The sequence below is a fragment of the Pan paniscus genome, chromosome 8 (genome assembly GCF_029289425.2).
Source record: "Pan paniscus chromosome 8, NHGRI_mPanPan1-v2.0_pri, whole genome shotgun sequence".
NCBI lineage: Eukaryota > Metazoa > Chordata > Mammalia > Primates > Hominidae > Pan > Pan paniscus.
Window position 1 is genome coordinate 49,808,746 of NC_073257.2, and position 24,382 is coordinate 49,833,127.

Here is a 24,382-nt window from a genome sequence, read left to right on the forward strand (position 1 = left end):
TGTAATCAACAAAAAGAATATACGGGCCACAGAGGAAAAACCACAGATTCGTGAATGAAAGTAGATTTGTATATGTTTTTAAAATTTTTAGTAGATAAATGATCTCATGAATGTATCTGTGATTAACCTTTTATAGGTGAGATACTCCCATCAGAATCCAAACAAAAGGACGATGAAGAAAATTCTTGGGATACTGAGGTACCATGTGTTGTTGATTTTTTTAAATATTAGTATTGCATGATATGAAAACATAAAATCAGATGCTTAGACTTTATTTTCTCACCTCTGCATATGTCACCCCCAAATTATTTTTGATATTTTTCGGTATATGCTTAATGGAGAATCTATGTGCTAAGTAGATTACTGCTTCACAGTGAAATTCTGGGAATTTGTACGATTAATTTAAGAAGCCAAAGTGGTATAGTGTAAAAACTAAGGCTTAGAATTCACTAGAAATTCACATGGGATCTGGAGTACGTTTGTCTAAAAGCAAAAGAATTACACTGAGTCCAGCTATGGGCAAATATATGATTCTGTCTTATATCTAGAGGTACAAAAGTTCTAATTGTATTCATAGAGAGACACTTTAAACTGCAATATTGTAAAAGTTGGGACCTGAAAAGTTAATGCCTGGGACTTGAACGTATTGACATATCTTTATTGTTCAGTATAGATCTGAAGGAACATTTCAGCAGAAAGAAAAGCATGAGGAATAGGAAACCTTGTGGGAGTATAATAACAAGAGTATTGGTTGAGTAGTCTTTTGAAAAACGTAAATTATATTTTCACAAATAGAACTCCTTGAGTCCCCTTATGGCAGTCAAGCTGCAGCAGCATGAGCGTCAAATAATAGTGATGTATTTTAAGGTCACAACGGCGGAAAGACATAGAAAGTATCTGACCTCTTAAAAACAAGCAGCTGCTGCCTGATGGTAACAGCAAAGGGTGGAAGTCAATAGGTAGATTTTATCTGATATTTTATTAGACAAAAAGACTTTAATACTTGTTTTCTTTCATTTAGATGTGACATCATTTTTTTCTTACTGCATTTACATTCTATTCAAGCACTTTTTCTCTCACCATAAATTTTGTCAAAAACATGTTGCTTATTTTAAGCCCCTGTTTACCGAAAGAAAGCAGCTTTTTCATATTCTGTGCATACATTCTATGACAGACTCTAAAAGTTGTCTTCATGACATGCATGATTTTTAACACTCAACAGTTCTATGATCGTGAATATTTTAAATGTTTAATGCTGTATGTGTCCTGGCAAGTAGCAAATGTGTTGTATTTTGTTTGAAATGTCTTATTTATTTTTGATGAGGACTAGAACATAAGTTAGATATTTTTAAGAGAGATACTTTTTGCAATATGCACGAGTGAATTTTTTTGTGAAGGTGATTTGTTTTTCCTGCTCAGTCACCGAGTTAATGGCCACATGAACATAAAGATGAGCTTGATGTAGAGAGGGTTATGTGAGGTTTTCTATCAAAATGTGTGGGTTTTCTACATGTATCTGCTCTTAAGTCGAATTGTTTGCAAAGTAGGAAATTGTGTTTTTAAAAAAGAATTTAATTAGGAAATTTTGATACTCTTCATTACTAGGATCTATCCATTGAAATTATTTATTGCTATTACTTTTAACAGAGTCTCTGTGAGACTGTTTCACAGAAGGATGTGTGTTTACCCAAGGCTACACATCAAAAAGAAATAGATAAAATAAACGGAAAATTAGAAGGTAAGAACCGTTTTTTATTTAAAAATCAATTGACCGAATATTTCTCTAAACTGATGAGGAAGGATATCCTCTAGTAGCTGAAGAAAATTACCTCCTAAATGCAAACCATGGAAAAAAAGAGAAGTGCAATGGTCATAAGTTATGTGTCTCATCAGGTGATGGCAACAGACTATATTGAGAGTGCTGAAGAGGAGCTGAATTACTAGTTTGAATTCAAGATATTCCAAGACGTGAGGAAAATGAGAAAATAAGAAAGAAGAAAGTAGTAATAGAGTAAATGAAGACTGAGAAAGACAGAGCATACAGAGAGTACATGAAGGAACAAGAAGCAGGTTTATGTAATGGAGGATGATAAAATGAAATGATTGTTTAGGAAAAGATCAGGTATGGTTAGAAATTTGGGAAGAATATAAAGTGACCTTCTAGTACCAAAATTTACCAGAGAATTACAGCAAAAATATTCTGACTCTTAATGTCTTTCTCACTGGTGGGAAGCCATTAGGGATGGAAGCACCTGACCATGGAGAGCTGTGTTCTATTTGCAATAGGTGAGAATAAGCATATCTGCACGGCCACACATGTATATAATTTGTCATATACACTCCGTATAGACCAGAGGTTTTCAAACTTTAGAAAGTCAGCTGAAAACCTCGTTAACAATCCACACTGAGATTCAGCCGACTTGGGATTCTGCATTTTTAATAAGTTCTCAGGCGATGCTGATGCTGGTGGTCGTTGGACCTTGCTCTGGGTAGCAAGAGGAGAGGCCTTTCGTGGGAAAAATGTGGAAGAAGACCAGTTGGATAGAAGGTCAGGACAGAAAAGGTCAGGAGAAAGCATTATGGTGCTCTTAATTTTGAGGACGTTTTTAGTCAGGGGAGAAGAAGAAAGGGGCAACGCAATAGAAATTATAGGTGGAAGACACTACCACTCAACAAAGCAAAAGGAAAGAGTGGGAAAAAATAATTTTAACAGGTGTCGAATGGGAAGAATCAAGAGCACAAGTCTAGTGATTATTTTTGCTAAAGCAGAGAGATTGTGAGGCAGGAAGCAGGGGACAAGAGAGAAGCCAGCTAGATGATTTTGGATTTTCTATGAAGGAAAATGGAGTGAGCTCACTTCGGAAGCATTTAGAAAAGTTTTACTGCAGAATGTTAGAGTGTGGGTGCTCTGGAGACTACTGGAATCATGAGGATTACTAGAATTGGACTAAACCTCAGTGACTCATTAATTTTCTTTATTAATATGAGGCATCAAATATATATATATATAGATGTGTGTATGTATGTATGTTTTTGATGTTCACAATTTGAATAAGATATACTTAAATGTAAGAACCTTGGCTTTATTTTTAAGGAGGCAAATTGTGTTGGTAAAATTGCCATTTTATAAAACCTCATTAGCAAATAACATGATACACGAAACCAGACTAATTTTAAAAACCATAAAACTCTGAATTTATGACTTGAATACGTAAATTGTTGTTATTCGTAGGTATTTTACTGATTTTAAAATAGAAAATGTTATTAATATTTAAAAGTCTGTTGCAACTAAATTTAAATGAAATACATCAATATTGAAAGCTGATTAAATTTGCCATCCCTGATGAGATTCGTACATCTTCCTCCATGAGTGGATTAAGAGATATTGAGATGACTAAGCTAGAAATTACAAAAATGTTGGCATACTATTCCAGTATATGGGTATGAAAATCAAGGAATATTTATATTTAAAATTATGCTCTAAGTATATATCCAAGCAGATCAATTCATAACACTTTTTCTGATGTGATGTCAATTCTACATTCCGCTGAACTCTTATCCGAACTGTGTGGCTTCTCAATGACAGGACATATTAAAGAACATGATGAATGTTTGTAATGTAACGATATAAATTATTATAATGTGTTGCCTTAAAGACACATGGTGTAGCATTCTACGTTCAGCTTTTGCATTTATTTTCTCAGTGTCATGATTTGCTCCTGTGATTCCAGATCAGTTTTCTCCTTAGCAGTCAGCATATACATATTGGTATTAACACTTTTTGCAAAAATCATATATAAATGGTTGTACAATGTTGTTGTCATTCTACAGCAACTTTTTAATTTTTGTTCAGCGATTAGCTTGTTTTTCATTTATTTTAAGATTTCAGGCCAGGTGTGGTGGCTCACGCCTGTAATCCCAGCACTTTGGGAGGCCAAGGTGGGTGGATCATGAGGTCAGGAGATCCAGACCATCCTGGCTGACATGGTGAAATCCCACCTGTACTAGAAATACAAAAAATTAGCCGGGCGTGGTGATGGGTGTCTGTAGTCCCAGCTACTCCGGAGGCTGAGGCAAGAGAATGGCGTGAACCCGGGAGGCGGAGCTTGTGGTGAGCCGATATTACATTATTGTAACATTGAAATATGGAGGTGAATGATATATAAAAAGCCTCTGGAAGTTTACTTCTACTTTTTGATACTTTCACATTACGTGTTTTTTCTTTTTTAGAGACAGAGTCTCGCTCTGACCTCCAGGTTGGAGTGCAATGGCATGATCTTGGCTCACTGCCACCTCCACCTCCAGGTTTCAAGTGATTCTGGTACCTCAGGCACCCAAGTAGCTGAGATTACGGGCATGTGCCACCATACCTGGCTGATTTTTGTAATTTTAGTGGAGACAGTGTTTCCAAAATAGTGATTTTGGCCAGGCTTGTTTGGAACCCCTGGCCTCCAGAGATCCGCCCTCCTCGGCCTTCCAAAGTGCTGGAATTACAGGCATGAGCCACTGCACCTGGCCTGTATTGGTTTGTTGATGGGTAAGCTTGGACCTTTTTGTATAAGTGGATCAGGAAATTTTAAGAGGACTAAACTAGAGAACCCTATGAATGTAAAAATACTCGTATTTCACAGAGGTACAAAAATGAATATATTTATTAACTTTTATTCTATAAGTAGATATGCTGCTGAATTTAGAACCTTCTCTGCAATGATAAGTACATTGTACCTTTGAACTCTCATCACACATTTGCAATTCCTAAACTCCAGGACAAATTGAAGAACATAATGGCTACATGTATATATTGACATAAGTGATTCTGACGTGTTTCCTTAACAATATGCCATAGCATTCTCCCATTAGCTTAGTCATTTATTCTGTTTTGGTGGGGTGTGGCATGACTTGGTCATCTTATTAAATACAACTTCTTTCCTTATATGGCCACTTTCTCTTACTGATATTAGCATATTTCTGCTTTAGTTATTGTCACCTTAAATATATTTTCAATGTTGAAATCCTCACAGCATGTTTGATGAAATCTAGTTTTCAAATTTTCTTAGGTATATTTCTGTCACATTGGCATGATAACAAATGCAATAACCCAAAAGACCCCAAAAGCTAGTGTAATCCCTTTTGCAATCCAAGCATGAGGATTCATCTTCATGTTGACACTGCGTGAATGTTCGGTAGGCTTTGTCAAGCTTGCATACAATCAATTATATATGTCCCTTTTCTTTTAGAGTCTCCTGATAAAGATGGTCTTCTGAAGGTAATAACTTTTATATTTTTATCTTGAGTATTAACTACATATTTTATGAAGTATACGTTGTATATTAATTGTTTTGTTTCCAAACCCATTTAGGCTACCTGCGGAATGAAAGTTTCTATTCTCACTAAAGCCTTAGAATTGATGGACATGCAAACTTCCAAAGCAGGTAAATTTTGTAATTTTAGTTTTACTCCGGAAAGAAGAATATTAAAATATTTGAAATGCTGCGAGACTTTTCATTCCCAATGTTGTTTTCTATTCATAATTCGACGGGAAATGTCGATACAAATAATGCCAATGTGAGTATTTCTGTTTGAGAAAATGCCATTTACAAGCCTAAGATTTAGAGATTTAGAAAAAAAATTCTGCTTTACCTCATGCGGTTCTACTTTAATGTCCTGATAGGATAAAGTTTCCAATTTGCAATTTCTGTGCGCGCTTGGTTTTAAGGCAGGTGAATTTTGAGACTGTGAAATATTTGCAGTGGTTCAAAGCTGATTGGAATTATGATCTTTACTTAGAAGAAAGTTTCACTTGCTGACATGACAGTTGTGAGTGTTGCCACTCTGAGAATCTTAAGAAAATCAGTTTTTTTTTTGATTAGATGACTGTGTGTGTGTGTGACTTATAATTTTAAAAAATAAGTCAAGCAATCATTACTTGATGACTCTTGGCTAGACACGGTGTTTTAGAAGAGTGACCCCAAAGCATTTGGCCTTGGTGTCTTTTAATGCTACTGTAATGAATTGCCTAGAGGTACAAAAGAGCCTGAATTAGTTTTTGTTGTCATTCCCATGAACGTTTACAACATTTTACAATAGGCCGTGCACGGTGGCACGTGCCTGTAATCCTAGCATTTTGGGAGACAAAGGCGGGCAGATAAGTTAAGGTCAGGAGTCCCAGACCAGCCTGGTCAAATTAGTGAAACTCCATCTCTACTGAAAATAACAAAAAATAGCCGGTTGTGGTGGTGGGTGCCTGTAATCTCAGCTACTCTGGAGGCTGAGGCAGGAGAATGGCTTGAACCTAGGAGGCAGAAGTTGCATGAGCCGAGCTTGTGCCACTTTAGCCTGAGTGACAGAGTGAGACTCCAATTGAAAAAGCAAAGAAATAAAAACACAAAAGCTCACAACATATTTGTGGTTATAGACTATGTGTAGAATTTGTTTTCATGTCTTATAGGCTACGTGTAGAATTTGTTTTCATGTCTTAAATTTTCTTCTTTTTTTTTGTTTGTATTTTTTTCTTCAGTTTTTTTGTTTTGTTTTGTTTTTGTTTTTTTGAGCTCGCCCAGGCTGGAGTGCCGTGGCGCGATCTCGGCTCACGCAAGCTCTGCCTCCCGGGTTCACGCCATTCTCCTGCCTCAGCCTCCCGAGTAGCTGGGACTCCAGGCGCCTGCCACCACGCCCAGCTAATGTTTTGTATTTTTAGTAGAGACAGGGTTTCAGTGTGTTAGCCAGGATGGTCTGATCTGGATCTCCTGACCTTGTGATCCGCCCGTCTCGGCCTCCCAAAGTACTGGAATTACAGGCGTGAGGCACCGTGCCCGGCCGATGTCTGGAATTCTCAATAAATAGTTGTACACTGTACGTATTGTCCTGGAACTTCCTTGTTTGCTTATCGAATATTTTAGATGTACTCAATACAATTAGCTCTGCTTTGATTTAAGGCCTCATAGTTTGCCATGTTAACTCTAAAACACATTTAATTAGACTGTGTTTCCTAGCCACTAAAAGTCGACATTAAATGGCAGCTGATATCACAGAGCTTTTACTGAAGTGGGAGTATTTACTGCTTCATCCAATGTTAGAAATTAAAATGAAAATATTTAAAATACACGAATTGGAAAAGTCCTACTTTCCAATATGCATTACAACTGTTACTCGTTAACCATGAAAATTATGACATTGTGACATGTCATGAGTCTGAAAAATTTTAGTTTACACTTTTTAGAAAATATCAGTAAATAGGAGAAATAGGAACATTATTATGTCAACTATTAGGCCCCCGGTGTATTTGTTGAACTTCAGAGATGCTCAGATCAGAAGTTAGAACAGGAATTTTCAAAAATGCATAAGGTTTTAAAGTGCCAAATAACAAATGGGCTCTTGTATATGAAATAATGTCTGAAGTTGCACGTCTGAGTCTTTTTTCTCTTTTTCTTTTTTAAAAAGATATAAATCAAACAAAATCAAAATTTTGTTTATTATGAAAAGAGTTGGTTACAGATTCATTTTGTGTCTCATGGCACTGTGCTCTCTTTTTCCCTAGAGAGGATCTAGACTTTTCATCTGTTTACATGGGAAGAAGTAGTTCAGTTCATGATCACATTTCTCATATAAATCGTGTAAATTCCCCACGGCTTCACATGCTAGTTCAGAAGATATTGATGCCTTGAGAATAAACCATCTGGTTGTAACTCCAGCAGTTTTATATTTAAAGTATACCTAATATAATTGTCAACCACATTACTTTAGAAAACATAAACAAAAGATAGTTACACATATTTATTTTAAAAATGGTGACCGGGTGCGGTGGCTCACGCCTGTAATCCCAGCATGTTGGGAGGCCGTGACTGACAGATCACTAGGTGAGGAGATGGAGACCATCCTGACTAACACGGTGAAACCCTGTCTCTACTAAAAATACAAAAAATTAGCCGGACGTGGTGGCACGCATTTCTTATAATTTCTCAGGCGATGCTGCTGCTGGTGGTCCTTGGAGCTTGCTCTGAGTAGCAAAAGGAGAGGCCTTTCATGGGAAAAAAGTGGAAGAAGAGCAGTTGGATAGAAGGTCAAGACATAACAGGGTCAAGAGAATGCATTATATTGCTTTTATTTCTGGGTATGCTTTTAGCCAGAGGAGAAGAAGGAAAAGATAAACTGCAATTATAGATTTAAGATACTATCACTAAACAAAGAGAAAGGAAGTGTTGAACAAATAAATTTGAAACAGTGTTGGATGGGAAGAATTCTACACAATTAGAGATTTTTTTTTAATTTTCTATGTTTTTTTTTTTTTTTTTTTTTTTTTAGTGGAAGCATTCTAGGCAAGTAACAGGGGACAAACAAGAAAGAATGTAGGCAGGTAATTCTGGAGACTCTGAGAAAAACAGTTGAGTGAACTCACTTCAGATGCATGTAGATTATTTGCACTCCAGAATGTAGACTGTGGGCACTCCAGAGACTACCGGAAGCAGGAGTCCTACTAGAATTTGGGTAACCACAGTGACTCTTTAGGTTTCTCTGTTACAATCAGGCATGACAAATACATATATTTTGTTGATGTTAGCTATTGAAATGAGATATATTGGAAACTAAGAACATTGGGTTTATGTTTAAGGAAGTGTGTTGTTTTGGTAAAATTGCCATTCCACAAAAATTTATTATAGACTAATGATACACCAAACCAGATGAATTGTAGGAACTGAAAAAATACTGAATTTATACTTGAATAATAAGATTGCTTTTTAAGATAAATATTGTGGTGACTTAACAATATAAAAAAAGTTCTTTATGTTTATTTAATCTATTGCAATAAATTTTTATATAAATATGTCAATATTGAAAGCTTAGTATAGATTATTTCCATGATGAGTTTTACACATCTTCTTGCATGAGTGGATCAAGAAGCATTCAGATGGATAAAGTAGAGGATACAGAAATATAGGCATGTGATTACACCGTCTGGTTATGGAAAAAAACGAATATTCATATTTAGTATTATGACCTAAGTGTATATCCAAGCTGATCAATTCATAACACTTCAGTGATGAGATGTCAGTTCTACATGCGGCTGAACTCTCATCATAACCATGTACCTTTCCGAAGATAGGCTATATTAAAGAACAGGATGAATGGAATAATATAAGTGATTCTAATGTGTTTCATTAAGTACGTGGCGTAGCATTCCATGTTCAGCTTTGACATTTATTTCCTCATATCAACCCATTTTACATGTGAAACACAATCTCGCTTTTGAATTCTTAGCTGCATGATCTGTGAAACCTCTATTTAAATTTTCTTCAGTGTATTCTTGTCGTGTATGTGTCCTAAACAAACCAAAAGAAAACTTTCCAAATCTAAAGTATTCATTCTCCAATTGGAGCAAGAGGAGTCAGTTAGATACTATCACGGCATTCATTTGTGGCTGGCTTGTCATATTTACTTATGATTGATGATAAATCTCTTTTGCTTTTTAGAGCCTCCCGAGAAGCCATCTGCCTTCGAGGTATTTAGTTTTATGATTTCATTTTGAATGACTTATTAACTATGTATTTTGTGAAGTATACATTCTTCATTAATCATTTTGCTTCCAACCCCATTTAGCCTGCCATTGAAATGCAAAAGTCTGTTCCAAATAAAGCCTTGGAATTGAAGAATGAACAAACATTGAGAGCAGGTAAATTTTTCAATGTAACTATGCAAAGACCAATATTTCAATATTGGACATTTTGATGGTCCTTCTATCCCCAATGCTTTATTTTTTTCAACTTTGATGAAAAGATTTGATCTAGGTAATGCCAATACTGGTATTGATGTTTGAAGAGCTGGTATTACAAGCACAGTAATTTTCAATATCTTTTTTTAAAAATGTAGCCTTAATCTCAGATGTTTCTACTTTTGTATCCTGAAACTGTAATGTTTTCTATTTTGAACTTCTGTATTTCTTAAGGATTCAAGAAGGTGAATGTTGGAACTCCAATTTCTTTTTTTAGCTCTTCGAAGCTTGATTCAAATACCACGGTTTACTTCGGGGATCCCATCTTTTACTGATATAACCCTTGTGTTTTAACATGAATTACCTTGTTTCTGGTGTTGTCACTTTGAGAATCCTAAGAAAATCAGTAACTCGGACTAGTGAACTCTGTGTGTTTGTGTGTGTGTGTGTGTGTGTGTGTGTCTGCGTGTGTGCCTGTGTGTGCCTGCGTGTATGTGTGGTAACTTTACCTTGTAAAGATGAGGAAAGGAATTATTCATTTCTTTGTGAATATTTGATAAACACACTTTTTCATGAAACTGTGATTCTGAAGCATTTGGCTTTAGAGTCCTTTTACACTAGTACCATTTATTGCCTAGAAGTAACCAATATTCTAAACTATTTTTAGAAACTCTTCTTATGCATGTTTAAACATTTTACAACATGTGTGCGTGGTCATATTTAATATGTACAATTTTTTTCAACTTCTAATGTGTACACGGTTGTAGAGTGTAATGTTCGGCAACATTCTTTTTTGATCAGCATTATAATTTTTAGAGACATCCATAAAGGACACAATTAATTGTGTTTTTAAATATTAGGTTATTTATAAAATTCCACTGTATGACAGTACCATAGTTAATTGCACAATTTTTATGCCGATAAGTAATAAATAAAACTGAAAACATGCAGATTTGGGAGTCTTTAAAAAGTTAGTTTTATCTGCTGATTTCTTAGTCATTAGAAACTAAAAGTAAAATATTTAAAGTATTTCCTTGTGCAATCATACACTCCACTAAGAATTTGAACTGTGCCCCACAGCTTCTTAGAGCTATGGTGTGGCAACACGTTAGATCTCTGAAACGATCCAGGGTACGCTTCTAAAAATGAGTGAAAATGGTGACTTACCAAAATGTGATTTGAGTTTCTTGGACCCTCTGCATGAATTGTGAACATGAGCTACGCTGAGATCACAAGTTAAATTTACTTTTGAAAACCAGGTATACAGTTGATGGATGTCAAATGATAAACGTATGCATAGTGATGAAACGGTCTTTTAAGTTTTAGTTGTGCACGTTTGCTTTTTTTCCTGAACCTGATTCAAATAGTTGTAATTTGTACTTTGTGCTGATAAAGAAAACTGGACGTTATTTTTGGTATAAATTCTTTTTCTGTCTTATGTCCCTGAGAACTCGTCAAGTCTTGAGTGGGCCTTGATTTTATCCTATTACATGTGGGAACATTAGGTTACTTAAGGCAATTATATTTTCCTATACATTTCTGATGTTTCTCCAAGGTGTCACAAGCTGACTCTGAAGATATTGTTGCATTAGGGAAGAAGTGTGTCATTGTAAATGAAGCAGTTCTTAATTTATACGCAATAAAAGTTTTTTAAGCTTATCTTCCTAAAGCATAGACGCACGCAAAACACACTGTCATAGCATACTGAAATGTAAAAGGGTTGGACATATAGTTGACTGACATCAAAAAGTTAATATTTCTAAAACATCTTATTCATTGATAAATCATCTTTTTTGAAGAACTGTGTAAGAGAGATTGCTGAGTCAATCAACGTAAGTAATACTACCAAATAAAAAGTAACAAAGAAATGAGAGATGTTAGGTAATTACAGTTTTCTGAATGAACAGGAAACCTAGGGCATACTTTGTTTCACAGGAGAATAGGATATGACTGCTTTGTGAAGAGATAATTCATACAAGTTAGTTAAATTTCTATTTTTCTGCATTCTAATGAAATAATGTTAATTTTCAGACTCTTTAGGTTTGAATTCTATTGGAATGACTATAGAAGTAGTCATTGTAATCAACAAAAAGAATATACGGGCCACAGAGGAAAAACCACAGATTCGTGAATGAAAGTAGATTTGTATATGTTTTTAAAATTTTTAGTAGATAAATGATCTCATGAATGTATCTGTGATTAACCTTTTATAGGTGAGATACTCCCATCAGAATCCAAACAAAAGGACGATGAAGAAAATTCTTGGGATTCTGAGGTACTATGTGTTGTTGATTTTTTTAAATATTAGTATTGCATGATATGAAAACATAAATCAGATGCTTAGACTTTATTTTCTCACCTCTGCATGTGTCACCCCCAAATTATTTTTGATATTTTTCAGTATATGCTTAATGGAGAATCTATGTGCTAAGTAGATTACTGCTTCACAGTGAAATTCTGGGAATTTGTACGATTAATTTAAGAAGCCAAAGTGGTATAGTGTAAAAACTAAGGCTTAGAATTCACTAGAAATTCACATGGGATCTGGAGTACGTTTGTCTAAAAGCAAAAGAATTACACTGAGTCCAGCTATGGGCAAATATATGATTCTGTCTTATATCTAGAGGTACAAAAGTTCTAATTGTATTCATAGAGAGACACTTTAAACTGCAATATTGTAAAAGTTGGGACCTGAAAAGTTAATGCCTGGGACTTGAACGTATTGACATATCTTTATTGTTCAGTATAGATCTGAAGGAACATTTCAGCAGAAAGAAAAGCATGAGGAATAGGAAACCTTGTGGGAGTATAATAACAAGAGTATTGGTTGAGTAGTCTTTTGAAAAACGTAAATTATATTTTCACAAATAGAACTCCTTGAGTCCCCTTATGGCAGTCAAGCTGCAGCAGCATGAGCGTCAAATAATAGTGATGTATTTTAAGGTCACAACGGCGGAAAGACATAGAAAGTATCTGACCTCTTAAAAACAAGCAGCTGCTGCCTGATGGTAACAGCAAAGGGTGGAAGTCAATAGGTAGATTTTATCTGACATTTTATTAGACAAAAAGACTTTAACACTTGTTTGCTTTCATTTAGATGTGACATAATTTTTTTCTTACTGCATTTACATTCTATTCAAACACTTTTTCTCTCACCAAAAATTTTGTCAAAAACATGTTGCTTATTTTAAGTCCCTGTTTACCGAAAGAAAGCAGCTTTTTCAAATTCTGTACATACATTCTATGACAGACTCTAAAAGTTCTGTTCGTGACATGCATGATTTTTAACACTCAACAGTTCTATGATCGTGAATATTTTAAATGTTTAATGCGGTATGTGTCCTGGCAAGTAGCAAATGTGTTGTATTTTGTTTGAAATGTCTTATTTATTTTTGATGAGGACTAGAACATAAGTTAGATATTTTTAAGAGAGATACTTTTTGCAATATGCACGAGTGAATTTTTTTGTGAAGGTGATTTGTTTTTCCTGCTCAGTCACCGAGTTAATGGCCACATGAACGTAAAGATGAGCTTGATATAGAGAGGGTTATGTGAGGTTTTCTATCAAAATGTGTTGGGTTTCTACATGTATCTGCTCTTAAGTCGAATTGTTTGCAAAGGAGGAAATTGTGTTTTTAAAAAAGAATTTAATTAGGAAATTGTGATACTCTTCATTACTAGGATCTATCCATTGAAACTACTTATTGCTATTACTTTTAACAGAGTCTCTGTGAGACTGTTTCACAGAAGGATGTGTGTTTACCCAAGGCTACACGTCAAAAAGAAATAGATAAAATAAACGGAAAATTAGAAGGTAAGAACCGTTTTATATTTAAAAATCATTTGACCGAATATTTCTCCAAACTGATGAGGAAGGATATCCTCTAGTAGCTGAAGAAAATTACCTCCTAAATGCAAACCATCGAAAAAAAGAGAAGTGCAATGGTCATAAGCTATGTGTCTCATCAGGCGTTGGCAACAGACTATACTGAGAGTGCTGAAGAGGAGCTGAATTATTAGTTTAAATTCAAGATATTGCAAGACCTGAGGAAAATGAGAAAATAAGAAAGAAGAAAGTAGTAATAGAGCAAATGAAGACTGAGAAAGACAGAGCGTACAGAGAGTACATGAGGGAACAAGAAGCAGGTTTATGTAATGGAGGATGATAAAATGAAATGATTGTTTAGGAAAAGATCGGGTATGGTTAGAAATTTGGGAAGAATATAAAGTGACCTTCTAGTACCAAAATTTACCAGAGAATTACAGCAAAAATATTCTGACTCTTAATGTCTTTCTCACTGGTGGGAAGCCATTAGGGATGGAAGCACCTGACCATGGAGAGCTGTGTTCTATTTGCAATAGGTGAGAATAAGCATATCTGCACGGCCACACATGTATATAATTTGTCATATACACTCCGTATAGACCAGAGGTTTTCAAACTTTAGAAAGTCAGCTGAAAACTTTGTTAACAATTCACACTGAGATTCAGCCGACTTGGGATTCTGCATTTTTAAAAAGTTCTCAGGCGATGCTGATGCTGGTGGTCCTTGGACGTTGCTCTGGGTAGTAAGAGGAGAGGCCTTTTGTGGGAAAAATGTGGAAGAAGAGCAACTGGATAGAAGGTCAGGACAGAAAAGGTCAGGAGAAAGCATTATGGTGCTCTTAATTTTGAGGACGTTTTTAGTCAGGGGAGAAGAAGAAAGGGGCAACGCAATAGAAATTATAGGTGGAAGACACTACCACTCAACAAAGTAAAAGGAAAGAGTGGGAAAAAATAATTTTAACAGGTGTCGAATGGGAAGAATCAAGAGCACAAGTCTAGTGATTATTTTTGCTAAACAGAGAGATTGTGAGGCAGGAAGCAGGGGACAAGAGAGAAGCCAACCAGATGATTTTGGATTTTCTACGAAGGAAAATGGAGTGAGCTCACTTCGGAAGCATTTAGAAAAGATTTACTGCAGACTGTTAGAGTGTGGGTGCTCTGGAGACTACTGGAATCATGAGGATTACTAGAATTGGACTAAACCTCAGTGACTCACTAATAATCTTTATTAATATGAGGCATCAATATATAGATATATATATATAGATGTATGTATGTATGTATGTTTTTGACGTTCACAATTTGAATAAGATATACTTGAATGTAAGAACCTTGGCTTTATTTTTAAGGAAGCAAATTGTGTTGGTAAAATTGCCATTTTATAAAACCTCATTAGTAAATAACATGCCACACGAAACCAGACTAATTTGAAAAACCATAAAACTCTGAATTTATGACTTAAATACCTAAATTGTTGTTATTCGTAGGTATTTTACTGATTTTAACATAGAAAATGTTATTAATGTTTAAAAGTCTGTTGCAAGTAAATTTAAATGAAATACATCAATATTGAAAGCTTATTAAATTTGCCATTCCTGATGAGATTTGTACATCTTCCTCCATGAGTGGATTAAGAGATATTGAGATGACTAAGCTAGAAATTACAAAAATGTTGGCATACTATTCCAGTATATGGGTATGAAAATCAAGGAATATTTATATTTAAAATTATGCTCTAAGTATATATCCAAGCAGATCAATTCATAACACTTTTTCTGATGTGATGTCAATTCTACATTCCGCTGAACTCTTATCCGAACTGTGTGGCTTCTCAATGACAGGACATATTAAAGAACATGATGAATGTTTGTAATGCAATGATATAAATTATTATAATGTGTTGCCTTAAAGACACATGGTGTAGCATTCTACGTTCAGCTTTTGCATTTATTTTCTCAGTGTCATGATTTGCTCCTGTGATTCCAGATCAGTTTTCTCCTTAGCAGTCAGCATATACATATTGGTATTAACACTTTTTGCAAAAATCATATATAAATGGTTGTACAGTGTTGTTGTCATTCTACAGCAACTTTTTAATTTTTGTTCAGCGATTAGCTTGTTTTTCATTTATTTTAAGATTTCAGGCCAGGTGTGGTGGCTCACGCCTGTAATCCCAGCACTTTGGGAGGCCAAGGTGGGTGGATCACGAGGTCAGGAGATCCAGACCATCCTGGCCAACATGGTGAAACCCCACCTCTACTAGAAATACAAAAAATCAGCCGGGCGTGGTGGTGGGTGCCTGTAGTCCCAGCTACTCCGGAGGCTGAGACAAGAGAATGGCGTGAACCCGGGAGGCGGAGCTTGTGGTGAGGCGATATTACATTATTGTAACGTTGAAATATGCAGGTGAATGATATCTAAAAAGCCTCTGGAAGTTTACTTCTAGTTTTTGATACTTTCACATTACATGTTTTTTCTTTTTTAGAGACAGAGTCTGGCTCTGTCATCCAGGCTGGAGTGCAATGGCATGATCTTGGCTCACTGCAACCTCCACCTCCTGGGTTCAAGTGATTCTGGTACCTCAGGCACCCAAGTAGCTGAGATTACAGGCATGTGCCACCATACCTGGTTGATTTTTGTAATTTTAGTGGGGACAGTGTTTCCAAAATAGTGATTTTGGCCAGGCTGGTTTGAAACCCCTGGCCTCCAGAGATCCGCCCTCCTCGGCCTTCCAAAGTGCTGGAATTACAGGCATGAGCCACTGCACCTGGCCTGTATTGGTTTGTTGATGGGTACGCTTGGACCTTTTTGTATAAGTGGATCAGGAAATTTTAAGAGGACTAAACTAGAGAACCCTATGAATGTAAAAATACTCGTATTTCACAGAGGTACAAAAATGAATATATTTATTAATTTTTATTCTATAAGTAGATATGCTGCTGAATTTAGAACCTTCTCTGCAATGATAAGTACATTGTACCTTTGAACTCTCATCACACATTTGCAATTCCTAAACTCCAGGACAAATTGAAGAACATAATAGCTACATGTGTATATTGACATAAGTGATTCTGACGTGTTTCCTTAACAATATGCCATAGCATTCTCCCATTAGCTTAGTCATTTATTCTGTTTTGGTGGGGTGTGGCATGACTTGGTCATCTTGTTAAATACAACTTCTTTCCTTATATGGCCGCTTTCTCTTACTGATATTAGCATATTTCTGCTTTAGTTATTGTCACCTTAAATATATTTTCAATGTTGAAATCCTCACGGCATGTTTGATGAAATCTAGTTTTCAAATTTTCTTAGGTATATTTCTGTCACGTTGGCATGATAACAAATGCAATAACCCAAAAGACCCCAAAAGCTTGTGTAATCCCTTTTGCAATCCAAGCATGAGGATTCATCTTCATGTTGACACTGCATGAATGTTCGGTAGGCTTTGTCAAGCTTGCATACAATCAATTATATATGTCCCTTTTCTTTTAGAGTCTCCTGATAAAGATGGTCTTCTGAAGGTAATAACTTTTATATTTTTATCTTGAGTATTAACTACATATTTTATGAAGTATACATTGTATATTAATTGTTTTGTTTCCAAACCCATTTAGGCTACCTGCGGAATGAAAGTTTCTATTCTCACTAAAGCCTTAGAATTGATGGACATGCAAACTTTCAAAGCAGGTAAATTTTGTAATTTCAATTTTACTCCGGAAAGAAGAATATTAAAATATTTGAAATGCTGCGAGACTTTTCATTCCCAATGTTGTTTTCTATTCATAATTCGACGGGAAATGTCGATACAAATAATGCCAATGTGAGTATTTCTGTTTGAGAAAATGCCATTTACAAGCCTAAGATTTAGAGATTTAGAAAAAAAATTCTGCTTTACCTCATGCGGTTCTACTTTAATGTCCTGATAGGATAAAGTTTCCAATTTGCAATTTCTGTACGCGCTTGGTTTTAAGGCAGGTGAATTTTGAGACTGTGAAATATTTGCAGTGGTTCAAAGCTGATTGGAATTATGATCTTTACTTAGAAGAAAGTTTCACTTGCTGACATGACAGTTGTGAGTGTTGCCACTCTGAGAATCTTAAGAAAATCAGTTTTTTTTTTGATTAGATGACTGTGTGTGTGTGTGACTTATAATTTTAAAAAATAAGTCAAGCAATCATTACTTGATGACTCTTGGCTAGACACGGTGTTTTAGAAGAGTGACCCCAAAGCATTTGGCCTTGGTGTCTTTTAATGCTACTGTAATGAATTGCCTAGAGGTACAAAAGAGCCTGAATTAGTTTTTGTTGTCATTCCCATGAACGTTTACAACATTTTACAATAGGCCGTGCACGGTGGCACGTGCCTGTAATCCTAGCATTTTGGGAGACAAAGGCGGGCAGATAAGTTAAGGTCAGGAGTCCCAGACCAGCCTGGTCAAATTAGTGAAACTCCATCTCTACTGAAAATAACAAAAAATAGCCGGTTGTGGTGGTGGGTGCCTGTAATCTCAGCTACTCTGGAGGCTGAGGCAGGAGAATGGCTTGAACCTAGGAGGCAGAAGTTGCATGAGCCGAGCTTGTGCCACTTTAGCCTGAGTGACAGAGTGAGACTCCAATTGAAAAAGCAAAGAAATAAAAACACAAAAGCTCACAACATATTTGTGGTTATAGACTATGTGTAGAATTTGTTTTCATGTCTTATAGGCTACGTGTAGAATTTGTTTTCATGTCTTAAATTTTCTTCTTTTTTTTTGTTTGTATTTTTTTCTTCAGTTTTTTTGTTTTGTTTTGTTTTTGTTTTTTTGAGCTCGCCCAGGCTGGAGTGCCGTGGCGCGATCTCGGCTCACGCAAGCTCTGCCTCCCGGGTTCACGCCATTCTCCTGCCTCAGCCTCCCGAGTAGCTGGGACTCCAGGCGCCTGCCACCACGCCCAGCTAATGTTTTGTATTTTTAGTAGAGACAGGGTTTCAGTGTGTTAGCCAGGATGGTCTGATCTGGATCTCCTGACCTTGTGATCCGCCCGTCTCGGCCTCCCAAAGTACTGGAATTACAGGCGTGAGGCACCGTGCCCGGCCGATGTCTGGAATTCTCAATAAATAGTTGTACACTGTACGTATTGTCCTGGAACTTCCTTGTTTGCTTATCGAATATTTTAGATGTACTCAATACAATTAGCTCTGCTTTGATTTAAGGCCTCATAGTTTGCCATGTTAACTCTAAAACACATTTAATTAGACTGTGTTTCCTAGCCACTAAAAGTCGACATTAAATGGCAGCTGATATCACAGAGCTTTTACTGAAGTGGGAGTATTTACTGCTTCATCCAATGTTAGAAATTAAAATGAAAATATTTAAAATACACGAATTGGAAAAGTCCTACTTTCCAATATGCATTACAACGGTTACTCGTTAACCATGAAAATTATGACATTGTGACATGTCATGAGTCTGAAAAATTTTAGTTTACACTTTTTAGAAAATATCAGTAAATAGGAGAAATAGGAACATTATTATGTCAACTATTAGGCCCCCGGTGTATTTGTTGAACTTCAGAGATGCTCAGATCAGAAGTTAGAACAGGAATTTTCAAAAATGCATAAGGTTTTAAAGTGCCAAATAACAAATGGGCTCTTGTATATGAAATAATGTCTGAAGTTGCACGTCTGAGTCTTTTTTCTCTTTTTCTTTTTTAAAAAGATATAAATCAAACAAAATCAAAATTTTGTTTATTATGAAAAGAGTTGGTTACAGATTCATTTTGTGTCTCATGGCACTGTGCTCTCTTTTTCCCTAGAGAGGATCTAGAATTTTCATCTGTTTACATGGGAAGAAGTAGTTCAGTTCATGATCACATTTCTCATATAAATTGTGTAAATTCCCCACGGCTTCACATGCTAGTTCAGAAGATATTGATGCCTTGAGAATAAACCATCTGGTTGTAACTCCAGCAGTTTTATATTTAAAGTATACCTAATATAATTGTCAACCACATTACTTTAGAAAACATAAACAAAAGATAGTTACACATATTTATTTAAAAAATGGTGACCGGGTGCGGTGGCTCACGCCTGTAATCCCAGCATGTTGGGAGGCCGTGACTGACAGATCACTAGGTGAGGAGATGGAGACCATCCTGACTAACACGGTGAAACCCTGTCTCTACTAAAAATACAAAAAATTAGCCGGACGTGGTGGCACGCATTTCTTATAATTTCTCAGGCGATGCTGCTGCTGGTGGTCCTTGGAGCTTGCTCTGAGTAGCAAAAGGAGAGGCCTTTCATGGGAAAAAAGTGGAAGAAGAGCAGTTGGATAGAAGGTCAAGACATAACAGGGTCAAGAGAATGCATTATATTGCTTTTATTTCTGGGTATGCTTTTAGCCAGAGAAGAAGAAGAAAATGATAAACAGAAATTATAGATTTAAGATACTATCACTAAACAAGGAGAAAGGAAGTGTTGAACAAATAAATTTGAAACAGTGTTGGATGGGAAGAATTCTTCAGAGGTTTTTTTCTATTTTCTATTTTTTTTTTTTTTTGTTAGTAGAAGCATTCTAGGCAGGTAACAGGGGACAAACAAGAAAGAATGTAGGCAGGTAATTCTGGAGACTCTGAGAAGAACAGTTGAGTGAACCCACTTCAGATTCATGTAGATTATTTGCACTCCAGAATGTAGACCGTGGGCATTCCAGAGACTACCGGAAGCAGGAGTCCTACTAGAATTGGGGGCACCACAGTGACTCATTAGGTTTCTCTGTTACAATCAGGCATGACAAATACATATATTTTGTTGATGTTAGCTATTGAAATGAGATATATTGGAAACTAAGAACACTGGGTTTATGTTTAAGGAAGTGTGTTGTTTTGGTAAAATTGCCATTCCACAAAAATTTATTATAGACTAATGATACACCGAACCAGACGAATTGTAGGAACTGAAAAAATACTGAATTTATACTTGAATAATAAGATTGCTTTTTAAGATAAATATTGTGGTGACTTAACAATATAAAAAAAGTTCTTTATGTTTATTTAATCTATTGCAATAAATTTTTATATAAATATGTCAATATTGAAAGCTTAGTATAGATTATTTCCATGATGAGTTTTACACATCTTCTTGCATGAGTGGATCAAGAAGCATTCAGATGGATAAAGTAGAGGATACAGAAATATAGGCATGTGATTACACCGTCTGGTTATGGAAAAAAACGAATATTCATATTTAGTATTATGACCTAAGTGTATATCCAAGCTGATCAATTCATAACACTTCAGTGACGAGATGTCAGTTCTACATGCGGCTGAACTCTCATCATAACTATGTACCTTTCCGAAGATAGGCTATATTAAAGAACAGGATGAATGGAATAATATAAGTGATTCTAATGTGTTTCATTAAGTACGTGGCGTAGCATTCCATGTTCAGCTTTGACATTTATTTTCTCATATCAACCCTTTTTACATGTGAAACACAATCTCGCTTTTGAATTCTTAGCTGCATGATCTGTGAAACCTCTATTTAAATTTTCTTCAGTGTATTCTTGTCGTGTGTGTATCCTAAACAAACCAAAAGAAAACTTTCCAAATCTAAAGTATTCATTCTCCAATTGGAGCAAGAGGAGTCAGTTAGATACTATCACGGCATTCATTTGTGGCTGGCTTGTCATATTTACTTATGATTGATGATAAATCTCTTTTGCTTTTTAGAGCCTCCCGAGAAGCCATCTGCCTTCGAGGTATTTAGTTTTATGATTTCATTTTGAATGACTTATTAACTATGTATTTTGTGAAGTATACATTCTTCATTAATCATTTTGCTTCCAACCCCATTTAGCCTGCCATTGAAATGCAAAAGTCTGTTCCAAATAAAGCCTTGGAATTGAAGAATGAACAAACATTGAGAGCAGGTAAATTTTTCAATGTAACTATGCAAAGACCAATATTTCAATATTGGACATTTTGATGGTCCTTCTATCCCCAATGCTTTATTTTTTTCAACTTTGATGAAAAGATTTGATCTAGGTAATGCCAATACTGGTATTGATGTTTGAAGAGCTGGTATTACAAGCACAGTAATTTTCAATATCTTTTTTTAAAAATGTAGCCTTAATCTCAGATGTTTCTACTTTTGTATCCTGAAACTGTAATGTTTTCTATTTTGAACTTCTGTATTTCTTAAGGATTCAAGAAGGTGAATGTTGGAACTCCAATTTCTTTTTTTAGCTCTTCGAAGCTTGATTCAAATACCACGGTTTACTTCGGGGATCCCATCTTTTACTGATATAACCCTTGTGTTTTAACATGAATTACCTTGTTTCTGGTGTTGTCACTTTGAGAATCCTAAGAAAATCAGTAACTCGGACTAGTGAACTCTGTGTGTTTGTGTGTGTGTGTGTGTGTGTGTGTGTCTGCGTGTGTGCCTGTGTGTGCCTGCGTGTATGTGTGGTAACTTTCCCTTGTAAAGATGAGGAAAGGAATTATTCATTTCTTTGTGAATATTTGATAAACACACTTTTTCATGAAACTGTGATTCTGAAGCATTTGGCTTTAGAGTCCTTTTACACTAGTACCATTTATTGCCTAGAAGTAACCAATATTCTAAACTATTTTTAGAAACTCTTCTTATGCATGTTTAAACATTTTACAACATGTGTGCGTGGTCATATTTAATATGTACAATTTTTTTCAACTTCTAATGTGTACACGGTTGTAGAGTGTAATGTTCGGCAACATTCTTTTTTGATCAGCATTATAATTTTTAGAGACATCCATAAAGGACACAATTAATTGTGTTTTTAAATATTAGGTTATTTATAAAATTCCACTGTATGACAGTACCATAGTTAATTGCACAATTTTTATGCCGATAAGTAATAAATAAAACTGAAAACATGCAGATTTGGGAGTCTTTAAAAAGTTAGTTTTATCTGCTGATTTCTTAGTCATTAGAAACTAAAAGTAAAATATTTAAAGTATTTCCTTGTGCAATCATACACTCCACTAAGAATTTGAACTGTGCCCCACAGCTTCTTAGAGCTATGGTGTGGCAACACGTTAGATCTCTGAAACGATCCAGGGTACGCTTCTAAAAATGAGTGAAAATGGTGACTTACCAAAGTGTGATTTGAGTTTCTTGGACCCTCTGCATGAATTGTGAACATGAGCTACGCTGAGATCACAAGTTAAATTTACTTTTGAAAACCAGGTATACAGTTGATGGATGTCAAATGATAAACATATGCATAGTGATGAAACGGTCTTTTAAGTTTTAGTTGTCCACGTTTGCTTTTTTTCCTGAACCTGATTCAAATAGTTGTAATTTGTACTTTGTGCTGATAAAGAAAACTGGACGTTATTTTTGGTATAAATTCTTTTTCTGTCTTATGTCCCTGAGAACTCGTCAAGTCTTGAGTGGGCCTTGATTTTATCCTATTACATGTGGGAACATTAGGTTACTTAAGGCAATTATATTTTCCTATACATTTCTGATGTTTCTCCAAGGTGTCACAAGCTGACTCTGAAGATATTGTTGCATTAGGGAAGAAGTGTGTCATTGTAAATGAAGCAGTTCTTAATTTATACGCAATAAAAGTTTTTTAAGCTTATCTTCCTAAAGCATAGACGCACGCAAAACACACTGTCATAGCATACTGAAATGTAAAAGGGTTGGACATATAGTTGACTGACATCAAAAAGTTAATATTTCTAAAACATCTTATTCATTGATAAATCATCTTTTTTGAAGAACTATGTAAGAGAGATTGCTGAGTCAATCAACGTAAGTAATACTACCAAATAAAAAGTAACAAAGAAATGAGAGATGTTAGGTAATTACAGTTTTCTGAATGAACAGGAAACCTAGGGCATACTTTGTTTCACAGGAGAATAGGATATGACTGCTTTGTGAAGAGATAATTCATACAAGTTAGTTAAATTTCTATTTTTCTGCATTCTAATGAAATAATGTTAATTTTCAGACTCTTTAGGTTTGAATTCTATTGGAATGACTATAGAAGTAGTCATTGTAATCAACAAAAAGAATATACGGGCCACAGAGGAAAAACCACAGATTCGTGAATGAAAGTAGATTTGTATATGTTTTTAAAATTTTTAGTAGATAAATGATCTCATGAATGTATCTGTGATTAACCTTTTATAGGTGAGATACTCCCATCAGAATCCAAACAAAAGGACGATGAAGAAAATTCTTGGGATTCTGAGGTACCATGTGTTGTTGATTTTTTTAAATATTAGTATTGCATGATATGAAAACATAAATCAGATGCTTAGACTTTATTTTCTCACCTCTGCATGTGTCACCCCCAAATTATTTTTGATATTTTTCAGTATATGCTTAATGGAGAATCTATGTGCTAAGTAGATTACTGCTTCACAGTGAAATTCTGGGAATTTGTACGATTAATTTAAGAAGCCAAAGTGGTATAGTGTAAAAACTAAGGCTTAGAATTCACTAGAAATTCACATGGGATCTGGAGTACGTTTGTCTAAAAGCAAAAGAATTACACTGAGTCCAGCTATGAGCAAATATATGATTCTGTCTTATATCTAGAGGTACAAAAGTTCTAATTGTATTCATAGAGAGACACTTTAAACTGCAATATTGTAAAAGTTGGGACCTGAAAAGTTAATGCCTGGGACTTGAACGTATTGACATATCTTTATTGTTCAGTATAGATCTGAAGGAACATTTCAGCAGAAAGAAAAGCATGAGGAATAGGAAACCTTGTGGGAGTATAATAACAAGAGTATTGGTTGAGTAGTCTTTTGAAAAACGTAAATTATATTTTCACAAATAGAACTCCTTGAGTCCCCTTATGGCAGTCAAGCTGCA

General features: G+C 35.4%; 1 protein-coding gene across 1 annotated transcript in view; it reads left to right on the plus strand.

Moving 5' to 3' along the window:
- The window catches only part of ANKRD30A (ankyrin repeat domain 30A), a 136,064-nt gene that overhangs the window by 54,094 nt on the left and 57,588 nt on the right, over positions 1 to 24,382 (plus strand). Inside the window, exons 24-36 of the mRNA XM_055092658.1 lie at positions 137 to 198; positions 1,648 to 1,738; positions 5,238 to 5,266; positions 5,360 to 5,432; positions 9,468 to 9,496; positions 9,595 to 9,667; positions 11,920 to 11,981; positions 13,430 to 13,520; positions 17,024 to 17,052; positions 17,146 to 17,218; positions 21,238 to 21,266; positions 21,365 to 21,437; positions 23,690 to 23,751. Of these exons, the coding sequence (XP_054948633.1) occupies positions 137 to 198; positions 1,648 to 1,738; positions 5,238 to 5,266; positions 5,360 to 5,432; positions 9,468 to 9,496; positions 9,595 to 9,667; positions 11,920 to 11,981; positions 13,430 to 13,520; positions 17,024 to 17,052; positions 17,146 to 17,218; positions 21,238 to 21,266; positions 21,365 to 21,437; positions 23,690 to 23,751 (776 nt within the window). The remainder of the gene's footprint in view (positions 1 to 136; positions 199 to 1,647; positions 1,739 to 5,237; positions 5,267 to 5,359; positions 5,433 to 9,467; positions 9,497 to 9,594; positions 9,668 to 11,919; positions 11,982 to 13,429; positions 13,521 to 17,023; positions 17,053 to 17,145; positions 17,219 to 21,237; positions 21,267 to 21,364; positions 21,438 to 23,689; positions 23,752 to 24,382) is intronic.